A 21,567-nucleotide genomic window follows, 5' to 3' on the forward strand; every position below is an offset into this window, starting at 1 on the left:
TGCGCCCTCAGCGAGCCCCGCGGCGGGCGCGAGGCACTGCCAGACGCGGGCCGCTCGCGGGCTGCGGCGGCTGCCGGGCCCGGCCCGTCCCTTCCCGGGCGGACTACAACTCCCAGCGCTCCGCGGCGCGGCCCTGCGCCGGCGGCCGAGGAAACGAAAGCGGTTGCCTCGCCAGCCGACTTCACCTTCAGGCTGCAGCATGAACGGCAGCGTGGCGGGCGGCGGCGTTTCCGAGGAGGTGATCCGGCTCACCCGGGGACCTTCAGGTGAGGCCGGGGCGGCCGCGCTCCGCGTGGGGCCGCGCCGAGGCGGGGGGGGGGGAGAGCGGGCCGGCACCTCGGCCGCCCCTTCCGTGGATGGGGAGGGGGGGAAGGGGGAGAAGGGGGACGCGGCCCCGGCGTCGGAGGTGCCGCCGAGGGGCGGGGGGGTGCCCCGAGCCCTGCGGGAGCGGCGTCCTGCCGAGCCCCGGCCGGGCAGCGCGGCGCCGGGGCTGTGCCGGCGGCGCCGTGCCGAGCACGTTGCTCCGGAAGGGGACTGCGAGCTGTGTGAGCGGGAGGCGACGCCGTCGGACTTGGTCTTCCGCGATAACAGCGCGGAGAAACGCCGTCGGCTTCTTGGCTGGAAGCGAGGCGACTTTCAGGAGGTCTGCGCGGCTGCTCGTGCTGTCCAGTGAAGCGACAGGTGTGCTGCCCTGCAGCGCTGCTGAGCGCCCAGAACCAGGGGCGTTCCTACGGCTTGTGGGCTGCGGTACCTCGTAAAGGCAGCTCGCGGAGGCCGAAACGGAGCTCTGAGTTCGGCTGGGGTGGTGCTGAGCTTTCTGTGAGGGAAGGGGGATGGGGAAGGCTGGGAGGTGTTGTTTGGCTTTGCTTTTCCCTGTGTCGGTCCCGTGGCGGTGACCAGGCCTTTAGACGCTTGCTTGGCTCAGTTACAGCACTAAAGCAGCATTGTCAGTGGTGCAAAAAGTTAGGGGCAAACGCCCCGAACTGAAGCGAAATCCTGGATCTGAAGCGTCGCAAACTCTGGGGAACTTCTGAAGGCAGAGCTTTGATGTATGAGGCCTTTAATTAAAACAGGGGTGAATGAAACCGGCTCGGCTGTAGCACATGGCCACGGGCCAGCTTTGCCTTGTGCCTCACCGTGAGCTGCAGCACTGACATCTTCACAGCTAGAGCCATTCTGACTGACCCTGGGGAGGTAGATGGCCTCCCCTGCTCATCCCGTGGCCATGAGATAACACATAACAGATATTGTGGTTTCCCCCATCCTCCTGCCTCAGAGAACTTCTGGCAGACTGGTCTGAGCAGTGGGGTTGGATACCTGCAGGCAGTTAGGATCATGGCAGACCCTTTGCAAGAGGAACTCCACTTCTGTGCTGCTTCTGGTCTCCTGGTAGTGATCTGCAGGATCAGACTTGGCCCCACCATGAGCAGGCACCCTGTGCCTTGTGGCTGTAGGAGGAGTGACTGCTCTGAGACCAGTGCAGCTGTGCTGGTGTGGTTGTGAGCCTCAACCAACAAAAATGAAGTTCTGTCTTGAAGTTCCTTCCATGCGTTTGGAAACATTTCACTTAAAATCTTGAGGGGCAGGAAAAGGGTGTTGAAGGACAGAGTTGAGAGGTCTTCACCATGGCTACTGGAATGTAGATCTGATTCCTGTGAGCAGCACCTGTGCAGTCAGTAGGATGAGCCGTCTGTTTTTTATGCAGCCCCTTGTGATCTTGAATCACTTGTCATTCATTTCTGTTGAAGCAACAAGCCTGTGAAGCAGAGCGTAATCCTACAATCTCTCTAATCTGAGTTTTGAGCGTCTAGTTTTCTAGAATATAACTGATGATAAACATCTCTGGCAGAAGTTTCTGAGGGGCTGAACATATTTATAGAAGCAAAACTGTTTGTATAAGTCTCTTTCATATTTCCTTCTGATTTATTAAGCTGAAGGGAGGAGGAGAAGTCTGGTTTAATGAAAAACTAAATAACTTTGCAGATTCAATTTGTAGTTTGTATTCTTCAGTATCTAAAGATCCTATAAATCATGGGTTGTTTTTGAATATTGTTAGAGGGAATTTTTATGTTTTTAGGGGGTAAAGGAGGCATGGAAAGTTCAGAAGGTACACCCACATCTTCTGTTAAAGCTTGATCATTGCATTTCTTGCCTCTTATAGGTGAGGAGCTTAATGCCGCATGCTCTCTTTTTCCCCTTCCTCTCTTTCTCCTGGTTATACTCAGTCTCTTAATACATAAGCTGGAAGGAGGAGAACAGCAAAAAAGCTGAAGGGAAGGCAAAGAAGGTATTTTTAGCCAGGCTGGAAGTTTAAGTGCAGAGGAGAAAAAGCCCTGCAGTGAGTCCTGCGGGTCTTTAACTCGGTGACACGCATTGCTGCCTCACAGAGCTCTGTTCTTTCTTTGTCTTGTCCCTGCTGATGCAAACAATGGCTTTAGGTTGTTTTGGTAACCACGGGTGAAAAATTGTAAAATATATTTTTGTTCATATTGTGTTGTTTTTTAAATATATATATACAGACATATCAAAACAGAGAGAGAATCATTATTTTCTGAAAGCTAGATTCCTTCTTTCTGTTTTTTTAATAAACATTGATTAAAACTCTCATTTTCTATAGTATTGATTTCCCTGAAGCTTCATGGCAAATAATTGTGGATGTTTGTACTTTTTGTTTTTTAATTCCCATTGAAGAGTGTGCAGTTGTGCTCAAGTGCTCCTTGTAATAAATATTACTCCAGCTGAAAAGTCAGCGTTTCGTCACTCTATTGTTCCTCCCATCTTCTTCCTCATTTGTCTGAAGCTGCCAGGAATAGGAGGGAGCAAAACAAAACAGCACAGGTGTCAAGGTCACTGTTAATATTTCTCTGCTTCCTAGCTGTGGATGCACGCTTACGCCGTGACTCATGTCATGCAACCTTTGGTCCCTCGTGACTAATTAAAAATACTGTTTCCCAGCAGGCATGATGTGTTTTTTCCCTTTCACTTTCTACTCCACTTCCCAGTATTTGAAGTCCCAACTTTGGGAGAACAAGAGAGAGAAAGGAAAAACAAACCAGCCTGGCTGAATGTGGAAAGAATTTGCCTTCAGCTGTCCTTGACAGTAGGGTTTGAATGACTGCGTTATATCAGAGAAATAAAGTGGTTTTTTCTTTGTTTATTTGTTTTGTTTTTTCCTCAATTTACTTTGATATACTGTATTTCTTTTTTTTTCACCACAAGTCTCCTTTTAGGAATCTTACCCATCCCTTAACGTATTTTACTCTTGACAGGGAAGCTCAGCCTCATGTGCAGTACAGAATGTGGTTTTCTAGATGCTGAATTCAGTTTGTTCTTCTGGATTTTGAGGAAACCAGAAGACTTAGTCTTTAATTGTGCTTGAATCCAGCTGTTGGGTCCAGCCAGTTTTCTGTATACAAGACTTGTTTTAAAGAACCACACAAAACAAAAGTGTGGACATCAGTTCTACATAATGTGTATTTCTTTTTGTTTTACTTTAATTCCTGGAACTTTTGTTTCCTGTCATGTTTTGAACTCCTGAAACAGAACAAAATGAATACATAAAATCTGAACAAGCTGTGTCTGACCTGCTGTGACTCTTGGAGGGAAAGGCTGCCAGTCCCAGCCCTGTAGGTGCAGATGGGAGCTGTTGAGCTGTCCTCAGGCTGGCAGCATGGCTCCTCGTGCGCATTTTCTCATCTGTAGACAGGGACTGGTGCTCCTTGCCTTCCCTAACTCTGACTCTCAACTCCTGAAACTTGTGAGGGGTGATTCCTTTTTGCTCCAAGGTTTTGCTGCAGCCTCCTGTGAAATGCAGAATGCTTCTGTTTCCTTTCATTCTGCGCTGAAGAGGTGAATTCCTGCTGAGGGCTGAGCTGACATCCTAGAAGTGAAGATGTGCTCTGCAGTATTTCTCAGCTGACGCTTTGCAGAATGAAGCACTCAGAGTCTCTCCTCTGCATTGAAGAACTAATTGTCTTCTTTAGACAAAGATGGTTGGGAAGGACGGTACTGATTTGCGTGCTGTGAATTTCAGTGTGGTGGAGCTAACAGGACAGTGTGGGTGGGCACACTTCCCAACAGCAGCAAGAATGCCTGGAGCTTAGAGTGTTTTCTTACCAGCTTTCTCTCTGGCTTACCTTAGGGCTGGGCTTCAACATTGTTGGTGGTACAGATCAGCAGGTCATTTCTAATGACAGCAGCATCTATGTCAGCCGGATCAAAAAGGATGGGCCAGCTCACCTCGATGGCCGATTACAAGAAGGAGATAAAATTCTGGCGGTAAGCCCTTTCTTCTGTCCTGTGTGATCTTGAGGTACTGTGTTCAGTGATGGGATAGGACATGCAGGTTTGCCACCAGAGGAGGAAGGATGTGATTAATGCAATTGATGCAGAGCTGTGGAGAAACCATTGTGGGGATGAGGGAGAGCTCTGAGCACCAGGGAGATGAGTGCCTCTACGCATGGGTCCATCTCTTCAGCCCTCCCAATTTGTTCTCAGAGATGCTTCTTGGTGCTGCATTTCTATTTCCTCTGTAACTTGCCTCCCTGACATTTTAGACTTTGTCATGCCTTCTGATGCTCACAGAGGATCATTGTTTACACACATATAAATAAAAGAATTGGTCTTCCACCTCTACGTTTTTTTTCACTAGTATTCTGTGACTACCAATCCTTCTGCTCAGGAGGATTTTTAGGTCATAACGCTTCTAGTCTGTAGAACTCCACTGCAACTCATCAGGAGTAATACAGACTGTTCCTTCTTTCAGATAAATGCTTTAAAGTATCTGACTTTGAGTCCCCCCAGTTCTTGGAACTATTCTCAGTCATACAATACGCTTTCAAAAGCAATGAGTGAAGCTTCTCCTAGTGTGATATATGATCTTTGAGTACTCTTTAGTTTTATTTTATACTTAATTATGTTCCATATGTGAACTTTTTAGTCCCTGTAAATGAATTGAATGCCTTGTACTCGTTAGAGCCTGTTACTGATCCAGAAAATGACATTAAATTAAACCACAGGATACCATCTGTTATTTTCTTGACAGTTTAATATGTTTGTACGTGTGTTTGGGGAGTCTGGGTGTCAAGAGAGAGAGGGAATTGGGTGTGATCTCAAGGGATGCAATTAGAGGTAATGGTGATGAAACAGTGAGGAAAAAATGGGATGAGTATCATTATTTAGTGAATGAAATAAAACAGGCTATAAAACCTTCTGCTGTGAGAAATTAAAGAGAAATCCTAGCATTTCAAAGGGGATGCCAACATGTGTGTCTTTTATTTTTTAACATCATTATGCTTTTAAATTTATGTTTTCATCAGTCTTCCAAAGAAAACATTTCAAAAACATACCAGTAGAGGATCCAACGTGGGAAGGATGCTCTCTTAACAGTAATAATAACTTTGCTGTCACTGCTCTTTTATTTTCATTAGCTATCACAGTTACACCTTTGATTTATTTTCAGTAAAGCTACAACATAAGAAGCTGCCATTGACACAGCTGTTGTCTTTTGGCCTGTTTTTTTTTTTACTAGGCAGTATTTTTTTCAACACCTCAATCTTTTGTCTTGAAGTTTCTCATGTTATCTCCCAATCTTAAAATGCATTTGTAGTATGAATGGATGAATATTGGTGTTGGTATCTGTTGTGTTTCATGCATGCCCTCAGTGGCAGAATTATGTGGAAGAGGAAGATTTTTATCTCCTATCTCCTATCCACGCCCTTTAGCAGTTGGTTCTCCTTTTCTTTTCTTTTCTTTTTTTTTTTTTTTTTTTCTTTTCTTTTTTTTTTTTGCTAGATCAATGGCAGAGACTTGAAGAATTTGCGACACATGGATGCTGTGGAACTGTTCAAAAATGCAGGCTATGATGTGTCTCTGAAAATTCAGCACAGGGTATGTTTAACCTGCTTCCTAGGCTTGTTTCTGGCTCAATTTAGACTGGTTTCTCTGCTTGTTACTTCTCCCTTTTATGAAGCAGAAAAATGCAGTGTCCAGGTGCCCAGTGTAAGTTATGCATATAAAGAATTTGTCTGACCAGTGGCCTCCCTTAGTCAATGAGTGCTGTGTCCATGCCTTGGATTACTTGTTTATCAGTGTATTAGTGAAGTGCTGAGGTTGGAGGAGTCCCTGGGTCTTTCTTTTTGCTGCACTATGCTGTGTTTTCTCGCAGATCTCCTTTCTCAGAGGCCAAGGTTTGCCTGTGAAGGCAGAATCTCAGGTTCTCCAGTTTGCTTTCAGAAGCCAAAATCTAACTGGAGACAAAACTTCCCTGTTCTAGAGTTCATGTTAGTGGTGAGGTGTGTGTGTACCCAGCACAAAGGAACGTTTGCTGCAGTACTGTAAATGTATTGGCACTGTTTTGGACATAAAAAGGGAGGAATCCTTAATCTGCTGCTGCCACTTGAATATCCCTGGCAAGCATTGAAGTTGATGAAGAAGATACTGGTCAGCTTGAAGCATGCTGGTGGGAGGTGGTGAGATGAGACCCCTTTCCTACTCCCTTAATGAAGGAGTAAATATTCTGGAACTTTGTATCTGGCAGATGGGAAAAGCAGAAGAAACTACTGAAGGGAGAGGTGCCTGCTAATGTCTGGGTACTGTAGTAAAGCTCAGTCCACCTGAAGCTGTTCTAACCCTCCCGTGTGCGCACAGGCAGCTGGGGAAGCCGTCTTGCATGTCCTTACAGAGCCAGCTGGTCCTGACACAGAAGCGCAGGCTGCAGTGGGCTCTCTGACACGAATGCTTTGTTCTTCCTTGTAGTTGAAGCCAGAAAATGGCCCAGCGGGTCATCGAGGTGGTGGAGACTCAGGTGGGCTTCCCCTAGCAGCCATTCTTGTTCCAGGCCTGGCACTCGCTGCAGCAGCAGTCTGGATCTTATTGAGGTATCGACACCGGATGTGAAGAGTACACGCTTTGGAGATCACTGCGTATTTTACAGCTATGATGTAATTTAAAGATAGAGATTAACGATCTTGTCTCAGACTGATGTCAAAGAGGATCATTGTCTACCGTAAAGTTGCTGCTGGTGTTCTTTATATATTGATTTATTGCAGAGTAAGCAGAAAGGAGCAGGGGAAAGGAGATGACTGTGTTCATGTATTAAGTGGGATGGCTGTTGTGTTGTCTTTAACTCATATGAGAAGTTTTTAGCCATCTCCTTCCATTTGCACCATGAACTTTCAAACACACATCTATTCCATGTTTTAGGATGTGATTCTTTATAAAGAGGTTGGGAGGGTGGGTGGGACGGGTTTAAATCAAATACTCTTACTAGAGGCTTTGCCTTGTTCCCACTGAATTTCTCTTGGAACTAATGATCCATACCTGAACCATGAATAAAGAGAAATAATGCAGAGGCTATCTTATTTTTTTCTGTTGGCTTTTGTTCTTGTTGTTGTACTAAATAAATGCCTTAAGAAAAATGTATAAAGTCTGATCTACAGTTTCACAGGTAAAATCCTCGGTATAACTGCTGATTTAACACTAATGTACAGAACTGGTGAGGTATTCTACCAGTTCTGGAAATACAGAAGACAGTCCACTGCTAGAGAAAGACTTTTGTTGTCAGAATACTGTCCAATTTTGAATCCAAGTTGTAAGAGGATGCTTTCCACAAATTGCTGGTGCAGCAGAGAGAGATGTGCGGACAATTGAAACACAAGAATAAGTAATGGCAAGAGATATGATCATGCTGAAGCTGCAGAAGTCTTTCAAGTAGTAATGAAGCAGTAGCACCTCCATCCTTCAAGCTGATGGAAATCTGCATCTTTTGGGTGAAAAGTTTCTGTTGTGAGTTTTTTTTCTGTAGGGGGAATACTGCTTTTCTGTAGCAGCTAACTTGCTTTCTGCAGTCAGAAAATCTTACAGTGATTGAAAGAGGGAAAGCTGAGAGTAGTCTGGGATCGTCCTGGCTATGACTTGCTGTGAAGACTGATCTGATGCTCAGGCTGAGGAGATAGGGTGGTGAGTGTGAGACAGGGTAAGGTTTAGCAAATACAGCTGAGGGGCAGGTTCTTTCTCTGGAAAATATGTTACTGAGCTTACCTTCAGAGACTCATCTTCTCACTGTGATTGGAATAGTTTTAAATGCCCCAGCTGACCTGGACTCTGTAGAGTAAGACTTGTTTCTCTTGTCTCCAAGAAAGAATGTTTTTTTCTTGTTGTTATTTTTGTAAAAGAAAAGCACACTGCATGATCTGGTCTGTATGATGATCAAAGAAAAATCATATATGCAATATATATATTCAAACAAAGAAAAACTGGTGTCTCAGTGCTTTACTTTTCTCTCCTCTTCGTTATTTTAGCAGGACATTGACGATGCATTTGGAATTGTGTGTTTGCACAAGGCTGTAGTCTTGCCATCCACAAGAAGTGAAAGCGGTGTGTTGTTATGCATGATGTTCCTCAATCACCACAGAGGTTCAGATCAATTGGGCCGTGTGAAATCTTAGCCTGGCATGTAAACTGCTCTGTGTAAAGAGAGGAGAAAGCAGGAGGAATTTTCCCTACGTTCTTGGTGAACCTTAGGAACAGACTTGATGCATGGGAGTTTGATGGGCTGATGCATGCAGTTGGCCTGCGCACCAACTATGTTGGACTGTGTGAGGGATGGATTTTCGCAGATGCAGCAAGAAGCATTGTGCCTGTCCGTGACCTGCTCTGAATGTTTGGCTGTGGTGTCCATGTAGAGCCTGCATGTATTAAAGAGGGCAACTGCAGCTTGATGCTGTTATTCCAACTGTGAAAATAAAGGTGCAGAGAGCAAGAGAAAGTCTCGGAGACATACTTTCTCTTAGCCCTGGAGTGAGTCTCATGTCGCTGCAAGACAGGAGTGTGGAGCAAGCTGAGGAAAATGAGGAGTTAAGGAGGAGGTTATTTGCTCTTTTACCATTGAAGTCAGCAGATAAAACACAGCCTTTTATATTTTTATTGTTTTGTGCTCTTCAGGTATGATTGCCATCTGTTCTGCAGGCAATTTATTAAATTATGTGGGAGGGGTTGGGGGGCTTATCTCTTGTGCCCAAATAATTCATGTGGCTTACTGAGCAGCTAAAAGCCTTCTGGTGCATGCTATTCCTTTGAATTCCTTTTCCACAATTATTTGAATTATTTTAATACCATGGCATTAACTTGGTGGCTTTTCCAGAAGTATTCTTTTCCAGAATAGTGGCTTTTATTTAACCAGTCTAACCCTCAGGACTAACTTTCTCTGCCTTCTTCAAAAATGTATGTGGGTACCACCAAACGATCCGCATTCCAATCCCTGACCACATCATGTCCCATTTATTGAAAAGAACACCTTAATGTCAAACAGCCCTGTGAGCTGTGGCACGTATTTCTGTACCTCAGCAACTAGGCTGTACCACCTAAACTTTCTGTGCTTTCCACAGTTTCTTTCTCCTCTCAGTTCCTGTAGCCTTGAGTTTTGTCTCTATTCTGAACACTGTGTATAAAATTTTCTGTCATGACTGAAGAAATGAATTAAATGAAAAGAAAAAAGCTAATGATGACAGGGTGTACATGCAAAAAATGAGAGAGAATGCTAAGAACACTTAGAACAGCTGAAACTCTTCAATCCCTGTTTCTTTGTCATTTTCTTCAATTCCCTCCCTTATGGTGAACTTACTGACCTGCTGAGGCCTGAGTTTTCATATACATAGTGTAAAGACCAATCCACTTCATTTAATTGGCTTCCTGTATATTCCAGGCATTTATGTCTCACCAGGTTTCCTGAACTATATACACTAGTGACGTATATTTGACTTAGGCATAACAGTGAGAAAGAGAAGCCAGGCTTGATTTGAAGGTAGGAAGATGCGCTGCTTCTGGCACTTCTTAACTAAACAAACTGAAAGGGAGCATATGAGAGGAAAAGATATCTTACCTCAGTTTGCCTTCAGATTCCAGCAACTGGCGTGTTAGGTGTTATGAAAGAGCCCTCTAATAACTGATGTTTTTTTCCCTGTGAGAGGGCTTGTGTTTTGTCATTGTTTTACTTTTCACATATCACTTCTAAGAAATTAAGCCAACGGAACCCATTAGGATTTTCAGCCAACTTGTAAGAACTGGTTTGTATGAAATAACTTCTACAAATCTCTTAGAAATGGTAGACTCTTTTCCCCATATTCTTTTGTTTTCTGAAGTGCAGTACAGAACCTGTAGATCACAGTACAAATGCCATTGCCACATAGAGAAATTCACTTCTTTTCATTTTATATACCAAAAAAGCAGTAGTTTGATCACTCTGTGACGCTAGAAATTTGTGTTAATTGCCATTTGAGTTTTGACTTCTAAATCCACCACTGTGCCCAGATGTGACCTACATGGTGTAAGAGTATCAGTATTTGTGTTTTGTGGAATTCATGCATATCTTATATGAATTGGTTGTGCTTAGTAACAGATCTAGATTACAAGATCTTTGTCTGCCTTGTCTGTGGTATAATTTGCTCAGCCCACTATCTGTAGTGATACTGATTTTTGTCTCCTGCCAGACCGCTGGTGAAAATACTGAATGGAATTTGGTATAGAGGCAGTGTCCCAACATGGTTATGATTTTTTTTTTTTTTAATAACTGTTGGCATCTTCTAATTATTGGATTCTTGGATTCTTTGTATATTTAACAGACACGTTTTGATGGTTGAGCACTGGCACAAGATACCCGGAGGCTGTGGAGTGTCTTTCTTGGAAGTATTCAAAAGCTGCCTGGACATGGCCTGGGCACCCCACTCTGGGTGCCCCTGCTGGAGCAGCGGTTGGGTCAGATGGACCCTGATATTCCTGCCAGCCCCAGTCACTCTTTGGCACCATATAGCATCCTTTTTCAATAAACCATGTATCAGCATGCTGCACAGTGCTAAGTAGATTCCATCTGAGTGGCTGTTAAATGTCATCAGCTTTCTTCCTGGAAGAAGAAGATACAAGGATAGTAGTGTATTACCACTGTAATTTAATTAGGTGAGTTTATTAGTCTCACTCTCCTCCTCTTTCCCAACTTGCTGACGTCGCTTTATGGGACTGTGTCCCACAGCTGTGGTCCCAAGAGAACATTTCTATGGAGAAGTCTGAAGGAGAGTCTTAGCTTTCCTTGTGACTAGCTTTAGGCAGACTGATGCTTCATCCGTGCTGCCTTCTCAAAATGCTTCCTTTTAAGAGCTCTGGCTGTTACCTTGCATGCAGCTGAGGGATACTCCATGCCGTTCAAGCTTTCTTGAAAAAGGATGTGTGGGAGTGTGCACTGACTCACATGAAGAGCAATGCTGTGCGGACTTGAACCATGGCTTTCCTTGTCATTCTGGAGAGCTTTTGTTTTTGCTGCTGCATCTGTAACTGATTCTGGCAAATTTCACTATAGGCAGAGCTGTGTGTCTCTCATTTGACTGCTAAAACCAGCTTTCCTAGAATAGTGCTCTTATTAAGGGAGGCTAACTGTGCTAAGTATGCAGGATAATTATTCAAATTGCCTTGTGTTGATTGGCAGTTATTTGCCAAGCTTTTGTGCCTGTGTGCAACGTAAAACCTCTGTCAGTAGGCACTGTTTCTGCTTTCTCACTCACTGGGCATGTCTTCCAGCCAAGTATTGCTTTGGTAAGGTTCTCTTCCCTCTCATCCCTCTTCACTAACTCTCAGCAGCCTAACATTTGTGCCTGGCTTGCATTTTTTGCAGTGACACAAAAGCAATTATTCTTAGAAAACTGCTGCTTTTGCCTTGTATCAGCAAATACTGATATTTGTTAATTCAGCGATGTCCCTTTAGGTGGTTAGAAGTTATGTCAGATTTTGACTTATGCACTGAACCAACTGTTGGACTTGCTGTTACTTACTCCTTTTCTTTCCTTTTTGGAAACAGACGTTGGCACTTAGCTGTGTGACAGCCCTCTTTCTGACTGGTGCATCTGGTGTAGGACATATGACTGGAACACCAAGTGTGAGCCTTTTCTCATCCGATGTGGCTGAGGCTGTCCAGTTTGACAGCCTCAAGCTCTGATCAGCTCCAGACTTAGCCCAGAGATGTCCTAGAATCAATGCTCTGAGTATCAGTACGTTAAGCAGGATGCTACACTCTTTATAGCAGTCTTGTCTGGCCTCCAGCTTGGGGCATGTCTTTGAAGACCCCCTGGTGCAGTCATGATAACTCTGAGCTCCACATCTGTCCATTGTGATGTGTCTCTGCCTCACCTTCCCAGTTTCCTGATCTCCTGGGTGGTGGTGAGAGAAAAGAGGCTTCCAGCTGTTAGAGAGCAGCAGTTCACATTACGTCTGTACCCGTCTCCTGCTATGAGTTGGATGGGAGGGATAGACAGATCTTGGCTGGAGACCACCAGCCAGGTGACAGTGCATCCAGTACTTGGGAAAGTTCAGCTGAATGCAGGTCATGCTAACTAAGCCTGTCATGATTCTGCTGGATCATGATATTCCCAAAGAAAACAAGCAAAAAGCAAGCTAGTTTTGCAGAGGCAGGCAGAATTTTAGAAAGATAGCTTGTCTCTATATCAGTGGCTAGCAACATACTTGGAAAAAAAGATTGGGAAAGGCTTTGAGCAGGCTGAGAAAAGAAGTGCTGGAGAAACCTGTTTGTTCTTATTCATAGCATTTATGTAAGTATTCTTCTAAAGAAATGCAAGTGAGATTTAAAGCAAACAATGTCTGAACTCTGTTCAAGAACACTCCTTGGGGTGGGGGAATTTGAGCAACAGTCAGGATGGGTTGAGAGATGGTTTTCAAGGTATATTACTAACATCAGTTGAACATCAAGCTGTTAATTTGGAAGTAGTCTACATTAGATGATGCAGTGGTTATTTTCCACTAGTTAGTGTAGGAGAACACTTTTTAAAATTATTATTTTTTTATTTTTTAATTTAGAACAATTGAAATACTGGCAGTCTGATATTAAAAGTTGTTAGCATGAGGATTCCTGGGTGAGGAACTGCAGTCTGAAAGAAATTGCTTGGTTAACAGGCAAAATATTTAGTAAGTGTTTCATTTAAGTACCTAGGCTATATATGAGTCCAAATACAACACCATGAAACGGTGGGTTCACAGTTACCCTTAAGGGTCTTTTGCATTCATTGCTTCTCAGCCTGCTTCAGTAAAGGTCTAAACGATTAATATGATAAAATAACAAAGGAACAGGGATAAAAGTTGTAATGCTTATGGTTTCTTTCACTTCTTTTTTCTTTCTAAATAGCAAGCATAATACAGAATTTGAGTATATAGTTCAGAGATTTAATTGAGGAAGGTGAGTCGTAATCCATGATTATGTGGATATATTCCTGCTTTTATTGTGTAAATAACCAGAATGGTTTATAGTGAATGTAGAAAACAGGTCATGCAGCTGTGCTTACGCTCCACCTCAGGCTGTTGTGAGCTGATACACAAAAGGCACACAGGTCACATACTATGTTGGTAAAGACAGTACCATAGGCAGAAAAGGGGAAGTATTACAGAGGGGCAGTATTCACCTACTGTTGGCTCTGCTGTGTTTGGGGAGCACGGACAGGGTGAGAAATGAGTAGAGATGCCAGAAGGCCCAAAAGTCTCACAGAAGCAGAGACTTCATCCAAGTCCCTGCAGTGCTGTGGGGCTTCAGGGTCCCAGCTGAGCTGTCACATGCTAAGTGGCTTAATTGCAGTAGGAGTGCCACAGAACTCAGCTTGTCTTCCAGCCAGCTACTGGAAGAAAACAGTTCTGCAAAGAAATTTAAGTCGAGTGCTTTTTTCATGTGATATTTTTTTTCCCTAGCAATCATACCAGCTTTGCCAGTCCCATTTCATGTTCAAGTTCTCCTTGCTTGGCAAGCCTTAATTAACCTCTCCTTGAAGTGCTGCTGTGCCATGTTTTTGTTACTGAATTGCTTGTAGTGTATAAATACTTCTAAAAATCCTATATGGGGGATGTAAAAGTGCTGATCAGCTGAACGAGAGCACAGAGTTATGGCAGGAAGCTGAAAATAAAACAAATGCAGTCCAGCACAGGGGCTTCTGTGGCTGCGTTTTGTTTTTTGTTTTTGTTTAAAAAGCAATCAAAATTCTCCCCTCAGGGAAACTACTTACCACTTTTCTTTGGTACTGCTCTAAGTGCTAGCTTAAATGCTGGCATCAGAACACGTACCATTGTTCAAGGTGAATGCTGCAATATGAAGATGTGGACTGGATTTGAAAGACACCGAAGACACATGATGGCTGGAGAGAGAGAAGGGTGCTGAAACCATGAAGACTCAGCTGCTGTTGCACAGTTTGCTCGTGGCTCACTCAGTATCCTGTATCTTTCTATGCTGATTCTTTGCAAAGCAGGTCCTGCTTTCCCAACTTGCAGGTTTATTTTTTCCATAAAGTCAATGTGCCCTTGATTTTGAAGTGGTTAAAGTTAAAGGGATTTACTCTCAGCTACTTGATCTGACTGAAATTTGTTCTGACAGTAGTGATACTGAGCATTTTAGAGGTGAGATTGTAGGCTTCTCTTTAATAGGGGTAGCCATTTCTGATGCAGAGCTTAAAAATGAGATGCTTGTCAAAAGAAAAAGAATAGTAGGTCTCTGTTTCTCTGTACCTGTCACATTTCTTTTGGACTTGGAGTTAGTGGTGGGAGGAGGATGGCAGAGTTGTCTCCCCTCCTTGTCAAATGTAGATTTATTTAAGAAGCAACAAAGTGGAAACTGTTCTCCAAAGCTTTGCTTTGCTGTGGCCTTCTAGTGTTGGTTGTTTTTTTTTCTTTTCAATGCCTAAAATACATTTTTTTCCTTTTATTATTTTTTTTTATTTAATTTTATTTTCTGGGTCTTTGGCAAAGCGGATGTCACATTTTTCCACTTAATTCTGAGAGTTTTTCTGCCTATCACCAGTTCCTCCATACACTGAAGAGATGTAAGAAATGTTTCATGCCTGAATTAGAAGCTTGAGGCTAAATACAGGCTGATGCATTTTCTCTGAATTTAACTTTGTTGTATTAACCAGTTAGACAACTTGAGAGAAAAGTGGTTTTTCTCTATGGAGAAGAGATCTTTGCTTGCCCTTACTGGTAGGCAGAGAGGTCATTACCATCTGTGGGACGGGGATGGGTTAGCAGGGGAAAATCCTGGTGTGCCCCAAAGCTGTTGTCTTGAGACTCTGATTGAGAGAGGAATTGGAATTTCTTGACTTGCCTTTTAAGGGTATTCCATACTTCTCCCTTACGGATTAATTCTCAGGTATGGAGAACAGGAAGATGTTTTTGTGAAACCAGCATTAATGGTGTGTTTCTGTCACTTAAACATTGCCTTTGTGAATTCTTTCAGATATGAAGTATAGCCCATGTAGTTTTCATGAGGACACTTGATGTGCCTTCTTTATCTGGATCTGTTTATAAGTGTGTAGTACACTAGGACTGAAGAACTGATTGAATACTGTATACACACAGAAATTATCCATCATTACAATCTCTGCCTGCTTGCTAAAGATCTATAATCAGTCAAAGTTAGTGATTCACTAGAAGTTCTTATTTTCTTGGTTCCCAATGTGGCAATATCAAATCATTTCCTGTTTATGAACAGTGACCAGTCCAAATATATGTTGATAGTTTTGTTTTGTTTTAATTAGCAAAGGTCAAAAATGTTCTTATGAGTTGGTATGCATGAATGCTAGGAAGATTGTGAAGCAAGGAAAAATGAGGAATTCATGCCAATGGAATGTTGTCACAGATGGTGAAAGAGATGAGTCAGACCGGGATGTGCTAATAGCTGTTAATGATGAAGGAACTCCTTCTCAAGCAGTTGTTAGTATGGTTTAAGCTTATCATTTGCAGACCTGTGTGTTCATCCACAGACTTTAACAACAGACTCTTCAAGAGCTCAGGGCTCATAGCCATAGCTCACAGTTGCTTGCACACATAGCTAATTGGAGAGGGTCTCCAGCAAGATGATTTATGCCAGAATTGGTGACTGGCTGCATTGTTTGTCCCTGGCTAAGAGAACATGCTGATTATTTAAATAGCCCAAAAGAGCAGGAAGAGGGTAGAAGAATGGAGAGCTTTAATGTTTTACCAGCACATCTTAGTTTTGCAAGCCTGCTTATTGGGCACATTGAAAGTGTCCAATTGTATGTAGTAGGAGGAAACTCTGCCTGTCAGTGGAATCATCTCTATTGAAGAGAGGGGATGTTCTTAACTGTGCTTCTTTCAGGATACTAATAATGAGCTTTGCCATTGGAGGAACAATATCAAACAAGGAACTAGGTCCAAATGTCATACAAATTCCAGTAAACGTAGTTGGATCAAGTGTTTGTTCAGACTGGTGACTTTGAAAAACTTACCTAAGTGGGCAGTGTCATAGCTGTCTAATCAGTTGTTTGTAGACACCAGCTATATATGCTAAGGCTCTGGTCTTTATTCAACTCTGTGCTGCTGACTATCAAAGCTTCTGTTGAAGCCCTACCCTGCTCTTGCACTGACGGCACCTTCATGGAGGTAGCTTTGCCTCTGGTCAGCTGTTGAAGAAGGTACCTCACATACTCAATGGTAGCTCAGGGAAGGGAGCAGCTGTCCCACAGTGGTGAACATCTATCCTCAAGACAAAGGACAGATGTTCACTGAAAGAGTCACCAGTGTCAAGCAGGTGCTCTTTTGCCCATTGGTAGCGCACACTCTGAAAACCAGCCTCAAAAATCTAGAGCTTTAGTGTTTTCTGCAGCTAAATTCCTACTTTGAAGACAAGACAAACCATCGTAGTTGCCCCTTTTAGAAAACTCTTCTTTTTTTATGACCTTAAAAGAGTAAATTTTTGTCTGAAATGGATGCAAAGCATGGCTACTAGGCGGATCTTTGAAAAGCTGCAGGAAGAATACTTTCAGCTTTGTAAATGGTTCTTTATTGTAACCCTTGCTATTATCAGCACAAAGCTGCTTTTTGTGCTCTGCAGGTTAACAGGGAAGTTTTGAACAGTTTCCTAACAGGAAGACCTAGTGACTGAGCTAAGTGATAATTTCTACTAGATGAGAGGCTTAGCAAAGGGAAAATGAAGCCATTAACTAGAAAACCTGCTAAATGATTTTTATATCTTAACCTTGCTTGCAGTATGAGCTGAGTGTATTTTTAAGTCTCAATTATCACTTCTTGCTGTGCTTTTCAGTACTGAACTTAAAGTTGACTGGATGCTTAATAAAGAAGTGAACTGAATTACTGAGCTGTAGGAATTCATCTTGGAGTGAGATATATCAGCATAGAATTTGTTTTTCTACTCAGGGATGAATTCCTATTTTGAACCCTAAATGCTACTTCTGATACTGCCAAAGAAAATGTGGTAGTCAAGGCTCTTGGATTGAATCATCTTATAAAGTAATATTAAAAGCCTGTGTGAGAAGTCAGCAATCATATGAGTGTACATTCATGCAAGTAATGGGAGCAGAGTGGCTGCTGCTCTGAGTTGCGTTAGAGATCTTTCAAATTCAGAGATGATTGTGGTTCTGGTCTGTGTCTGGGACCAGTACTGGCTATTTGTGATAGACTCCATGGGAGGTGCTAAGAAGATGCAAGGAGAGTTATAAAACTGTGGGGTCATTAGTTTACATTGGGTTTCCTCTGATAATCCTATTCGTAAACACTGATGGTGTTTGTATACTGTTATAACCAGTATCCTTTAATTTAATCAGCTAGTAGAATTGCGAACAGACAGGTGGGTCTCAAGAGTTAGCATGCATGCTTGCTGACTCTTCTGCCTGTTTCATCTATTAATCAAATAAAAGGTCTCAGCTCCCTGTATAAAGTTTGCTTTTCTGTTAGTGGTATCATTTGAAACATTGCTATCATATCACTTGTCTTTTTTATCAGTTGACTAGCGTGTATTTTAAGTGAAGAAACATCCGAGTTTTGAAAGTTGATATATTGTGCTGTCAGCCTTCTGTTACTGAGGAGAATTATTTGTTTATTCTTATTTTTCTGCCCTCAATCACAGGCCAGAATGGTCAAATTGTGATTCCTTCAGCTTAAACAACAGTTATTTATTACTTCATTATGAGGAGCCTTCTAAAAAGTGGAAGTTGGTCACTAGTTCTTCTTTGCGTTGTAATCCTGTAGGAGTGTCTTTGGAATTCTGCTTTCCAGCAGCTATTCAACTGATTTATTAAGAAGACAAGCAAGGTTTAACTTGCTCAGATTACTGTCTGAGCCTTTTAAAATTAAGAAAAACAAACATGTTTTCCAGTTCATTGAAAGAGAAGCTGGTCTTAATGAGGCTGCATGTTTTTCCTCTGTATCTCCTTGCTTAGAAGTTCAATGTACAGACCTCATCCTTTGATGCTTGCAGTCCATACCCCTTTGGATTGCTTATACTAATGATCTCAGTGGAAGAATTAGGAATCTTTAACGTTACCTTCCCATTTACAAAAAATATTCAAGGGTGGATTTTTTTCCTACTACTGCAGCAAGTAGTGACTGTGTTCTTTGTCTCTTTCAAGGAGTTGCCCCTTGATGGTCCCTTACTTCCCCAAATATCCCTTACTGAATTGTTCTTTGGAGTTTTTTGCTTTCTTCTCTAACTGTGCTCGTTCCCATTTTATTTATCCTGACTCCTGACACTCTTCTGCAACTGCATACATCCCACCTTCTAACAAAAGCAGTTTACCTTATCTGCTTTTCTAGAGTCTCTGAACTGAGACTTTTGGGGATGCAGAGGGCAGACAGTGATATATTTTCGTGTTTAGGGTAGAGGCCGCTAAACTTTTTCAGATAGCTGTCTTAAATAGTAAGTCCTAGTTTTTCTTTTAGTTTCAGTATGTGTATGTAATACGTACATATGATGATAATAGGCTCATACTTCTGCTGTTAAGCTTCAAGACAACTAAACTTCCTATGAGCTTCAGCATCTGAAGATACTTCCAGGCATATCAGTACCTGAAGATGTGTTATTGAATGCAGAAGTTGTTCTAAAGTGAGAGTTCTGGTCTACCATCTGCAGGGGAGCTCTAGGTAGGGACTTTTAGCTGCTCAACTCTTCAGTGAACTTCATTTTTTCTTCTTTTCTCATCACTCAAATTAATATGGGGGATCTGCATTGTTTACTGTTCTCTAGACATCTTCCTGTAGCTCTTCAGAACGTAATAGTATGTTTTCTGCATCCTGTCCTCTAGAACAAAAGTTGACCTTAAGAGAGAATGTGATTTTTGGTTGAGTTATCAAAGAAAAGCTGCAATTTTTGCTGACGTTTTGCGGGTCAGAAGAGTGCTAATCCAAAAGATTCCCTGTGGAAGGCATTATGTTCCTTTTTAAGGGACTCTTCTGAGCAGCTGTCAGTGCTCAGCTTGTCGTGAACTCACTGATTGGGCTTTTGTGAATCTCACGAGCTCTGGAATTGTATAGCAGTCAAAGCCAACCTTTTACAGATGGCCAAAATGATTCAAGAATTGGTAACATTTCTGTGAAAAAAGTGGAAGAGCCCCCAAAATAGCAGTTAGTGCTTTGCCTTTGTGAACAATTTCATAAAGCTGTTACAGCCCTGTAGTGTTAGTGAAATAAAACATGCATCCCTTGGAGGTAATTACTTCTTGTTTCTGTGCAGAACCGAGCAACTGAGGTTGTTTTAACAGCTCCTTTCCACTCCTGTATCTTGTTCAGAGTTGGAGATCTCTTAAGAATACCGGTGAATTTTTTAATGCAAAATGTACTCTCTTTTCCTTGTCTTCATCTTTCCCTCTTTCAAATATCAACAGTTATGGCAACAGGAAGGCTGAAAGCAAATAAGCAGCTGACAGTCTTCCTAATGGGCAGAAACACAGGCTTGGAGTCTCTCCTGAATTCAGTGGCACAGTGGTAGAATCACAGCAGAATTGCTAGCAGTGACGTAGATTGCATTTTGAGCTCTCAGGGTAGCTGGATTTAATGAGGTGAGATATTACTCATGCAAAACCTTCTACCAGAACTGATCAGCACGATGTACACAAATGCAGAAAATACCGTCTAAGGTCTTAAAATGCCTTTCCTATTTATGTATTTATTTCTGTACCCATTACAAAATGAAGTTTTGTTTGACCTTCACTCTACTTATATTGTGCTTCAGTGCATTCTATCTTTATCTACTGAGTTTCCATAGCCCATACTGTTTGTAGATACAGGACAAAAATGGTGTTTTACAGTCAATCATCCAGGAAGGTAAAAAACAGTTGGTAAATTTAGCCCCAGATTTAGATAATGCAGAAAGGGTTTACCAGGTCTTGTGTGTCAAATTCATTTTTTGTCTGTTTGAAAGGCACTTAATGGCTGAATATGTCCTTGGTACCTTTGAACAACGGTTCATACTCCAAAATTCAGATCTCAGTCTATTCTTTCTCTTGAACTTCAAAGATATTTTATTGGAATTTCAATCTTGGCTTTATCTGCATATTGATTTGAGAGTAATATTGAGTTGAAACACCCTCCAGACTTCAGGAAAGTTCAGATTTGAATTTCAAGAATGGGTTGGATTGAGAGGAAGAGAGAAGGAGAGCCTAATTACTATTAATGCTTTAATTAAGTGTAACAGAGCTGCTTGAACGTGATAATCTGATTTTCTCTTTAGAATATTTTTGTCTACTCAGAAATACCCATACTGGAAGTGTATCCTTCCCATAGTATCACACCTGCGTGAGAGCCATTTTATCCTGTCACTTTCAATGAAAGTTAAACCAGGAGTATTTGAAGTCTGTCACTTTTGGCTGACAACTACTTCATGTCCATTTTCATGCATTCAGCTTTGTGTGTATAAGCTTCCCCTGCAAGAGTACAGCTTAAATACATGGAATTCTGCATGCCTGTACTCTACATGGACTACCTGCAAGACCCATTTGACTGAGAACTATTCAAAATCGGTATTTAGATATGCAAAATATGAGCATGTGTGTTTGTGTCTACGTTCAGTGACAGGAATCAGTGCAAGAGTACCCTCCAAACTGAAGCTGTAAGCAGCTTCAGCTATTGTCAGCAGTAGTGGGTAAGGCCAGCTCAGCACATGTCAAATTATGTGGAGGTATGTGTCAACAAAACAGCTCTTCTACAGTTGCAGTCAGACACTGTTCTTAGTGCTGGGGCATCCTGCAGTACTGCAGCTGCTGCTGTCTGCGTTGTGGTGTTCAGGCCTTCACTTTGCTCCCTGTTAGCTTCTCCTCCTGGCTCTCTTATTCTTTCCCTGTGATGGAGTGGCCATGAAATGCCAGTCCTGCAGATGGCACCCAGTCCCCCTGGGTTTTGGTGCCCGCCCGTCTAGAAGCAGAGCAGAAGCAATCAGAGCCCTTACAGCATTCTGGGGTTCAAGAGCAGAGGAAGAGAGATTGGGGCTGTGAAATTTTATTGAAGGCTGTTTCTTCTGTGCTCAGAGCAAGCTGTCACAGTGCTCCAGCTTTTCAAAACATGAAAAAGAATTAATCTTTACAAGTTCATCCAAAAAGTGCAGTAATGCTTGCAGCCTCTGAGTTGAAGCTACAGGCTGTTCCTTGCAGGAAACCTGTTAATATTTTGGGGGATCAGAAGGGGCACGAGCAAGGATCAGCTCTATGCAGCAGTGCATGTTGATGAACGCTTGTTGCTCAAGTGGGACTTGTTCTGTCTCACCACCCACAATCATGGTCACATCCAGCC

General features: G+C 42.5%; 1 protein-coding gene across 1 annotated transcript; it reads left to right on the forward strand.

The window, feature by feature from the left end:
* Positions 1 to 23: 23 nt before the first annotated feature.
* LOC125695412 (synaptojanin 2 binding protein) lies at positions 24 to 8,698 on the forward strand. Its single transcript, XM_048949793.1, has 4 exons — positions 24 to 266; positions 4,142 to 4,278; positions 5,794 to 5,889; positions 6,757 to 8,698. The coding sequence occupies exons 1-4, from the start codon at positions 200 to 202 to the stop codon at positions 6,895 to 6,897; spliced, it is 441 nt and encodes a 146-aa protein (XP_048805750.1). The 5' UTR covers positions 24 to 199; the 3' UTR covers positions 6,898 to 8,698.
* The last annotated feature ends 12,869 nt before the right edge of the window (positions 8,699 to 21,567 follow it).

Source organism: Lagopus muta, chromosome 6 (genome assembly GCF_023343835.1).
Source record: "Lagopus muta isolate bLagMut1 chromosome 6, bLagMut1 primary, whole genome shotgun sequence".
Taxonomy (NCBI): domain Eukaryota; kingdom Metazoa; phylum Chordata; class Aves; order Galliformes; family Phasianidae; genus Lagopus; species Lagopus muta.

What these genes read in the sequence shown, in the direction of transcription:
- LOC125695412 (XM_048949793.1), top strand. Translation starts at nt 200, where the DNA reads ATGAACGGCAGCGTGGCGGGCGGCGGCGTTTCCGAGGAGGTGATCCGG. An exon ending in GCTCACCCGGGGACCTTCAG is followed by an intron (nt 267 to 4,141) that starts GTGAGGCCGGGG and finishes GGCTTACCTTAG; the next exon opens with GGCTGGGCTTCAACATTGTT. An exon ending in CTCTGAAAATTCAGCACAGG is followed by an intron (nt 5,890 to 6,756) that starts GTATGTTTAACC and finishes TCTTCCTTGTAG; the next exon opens with TTGAAGCCAGAAAATGGCCC.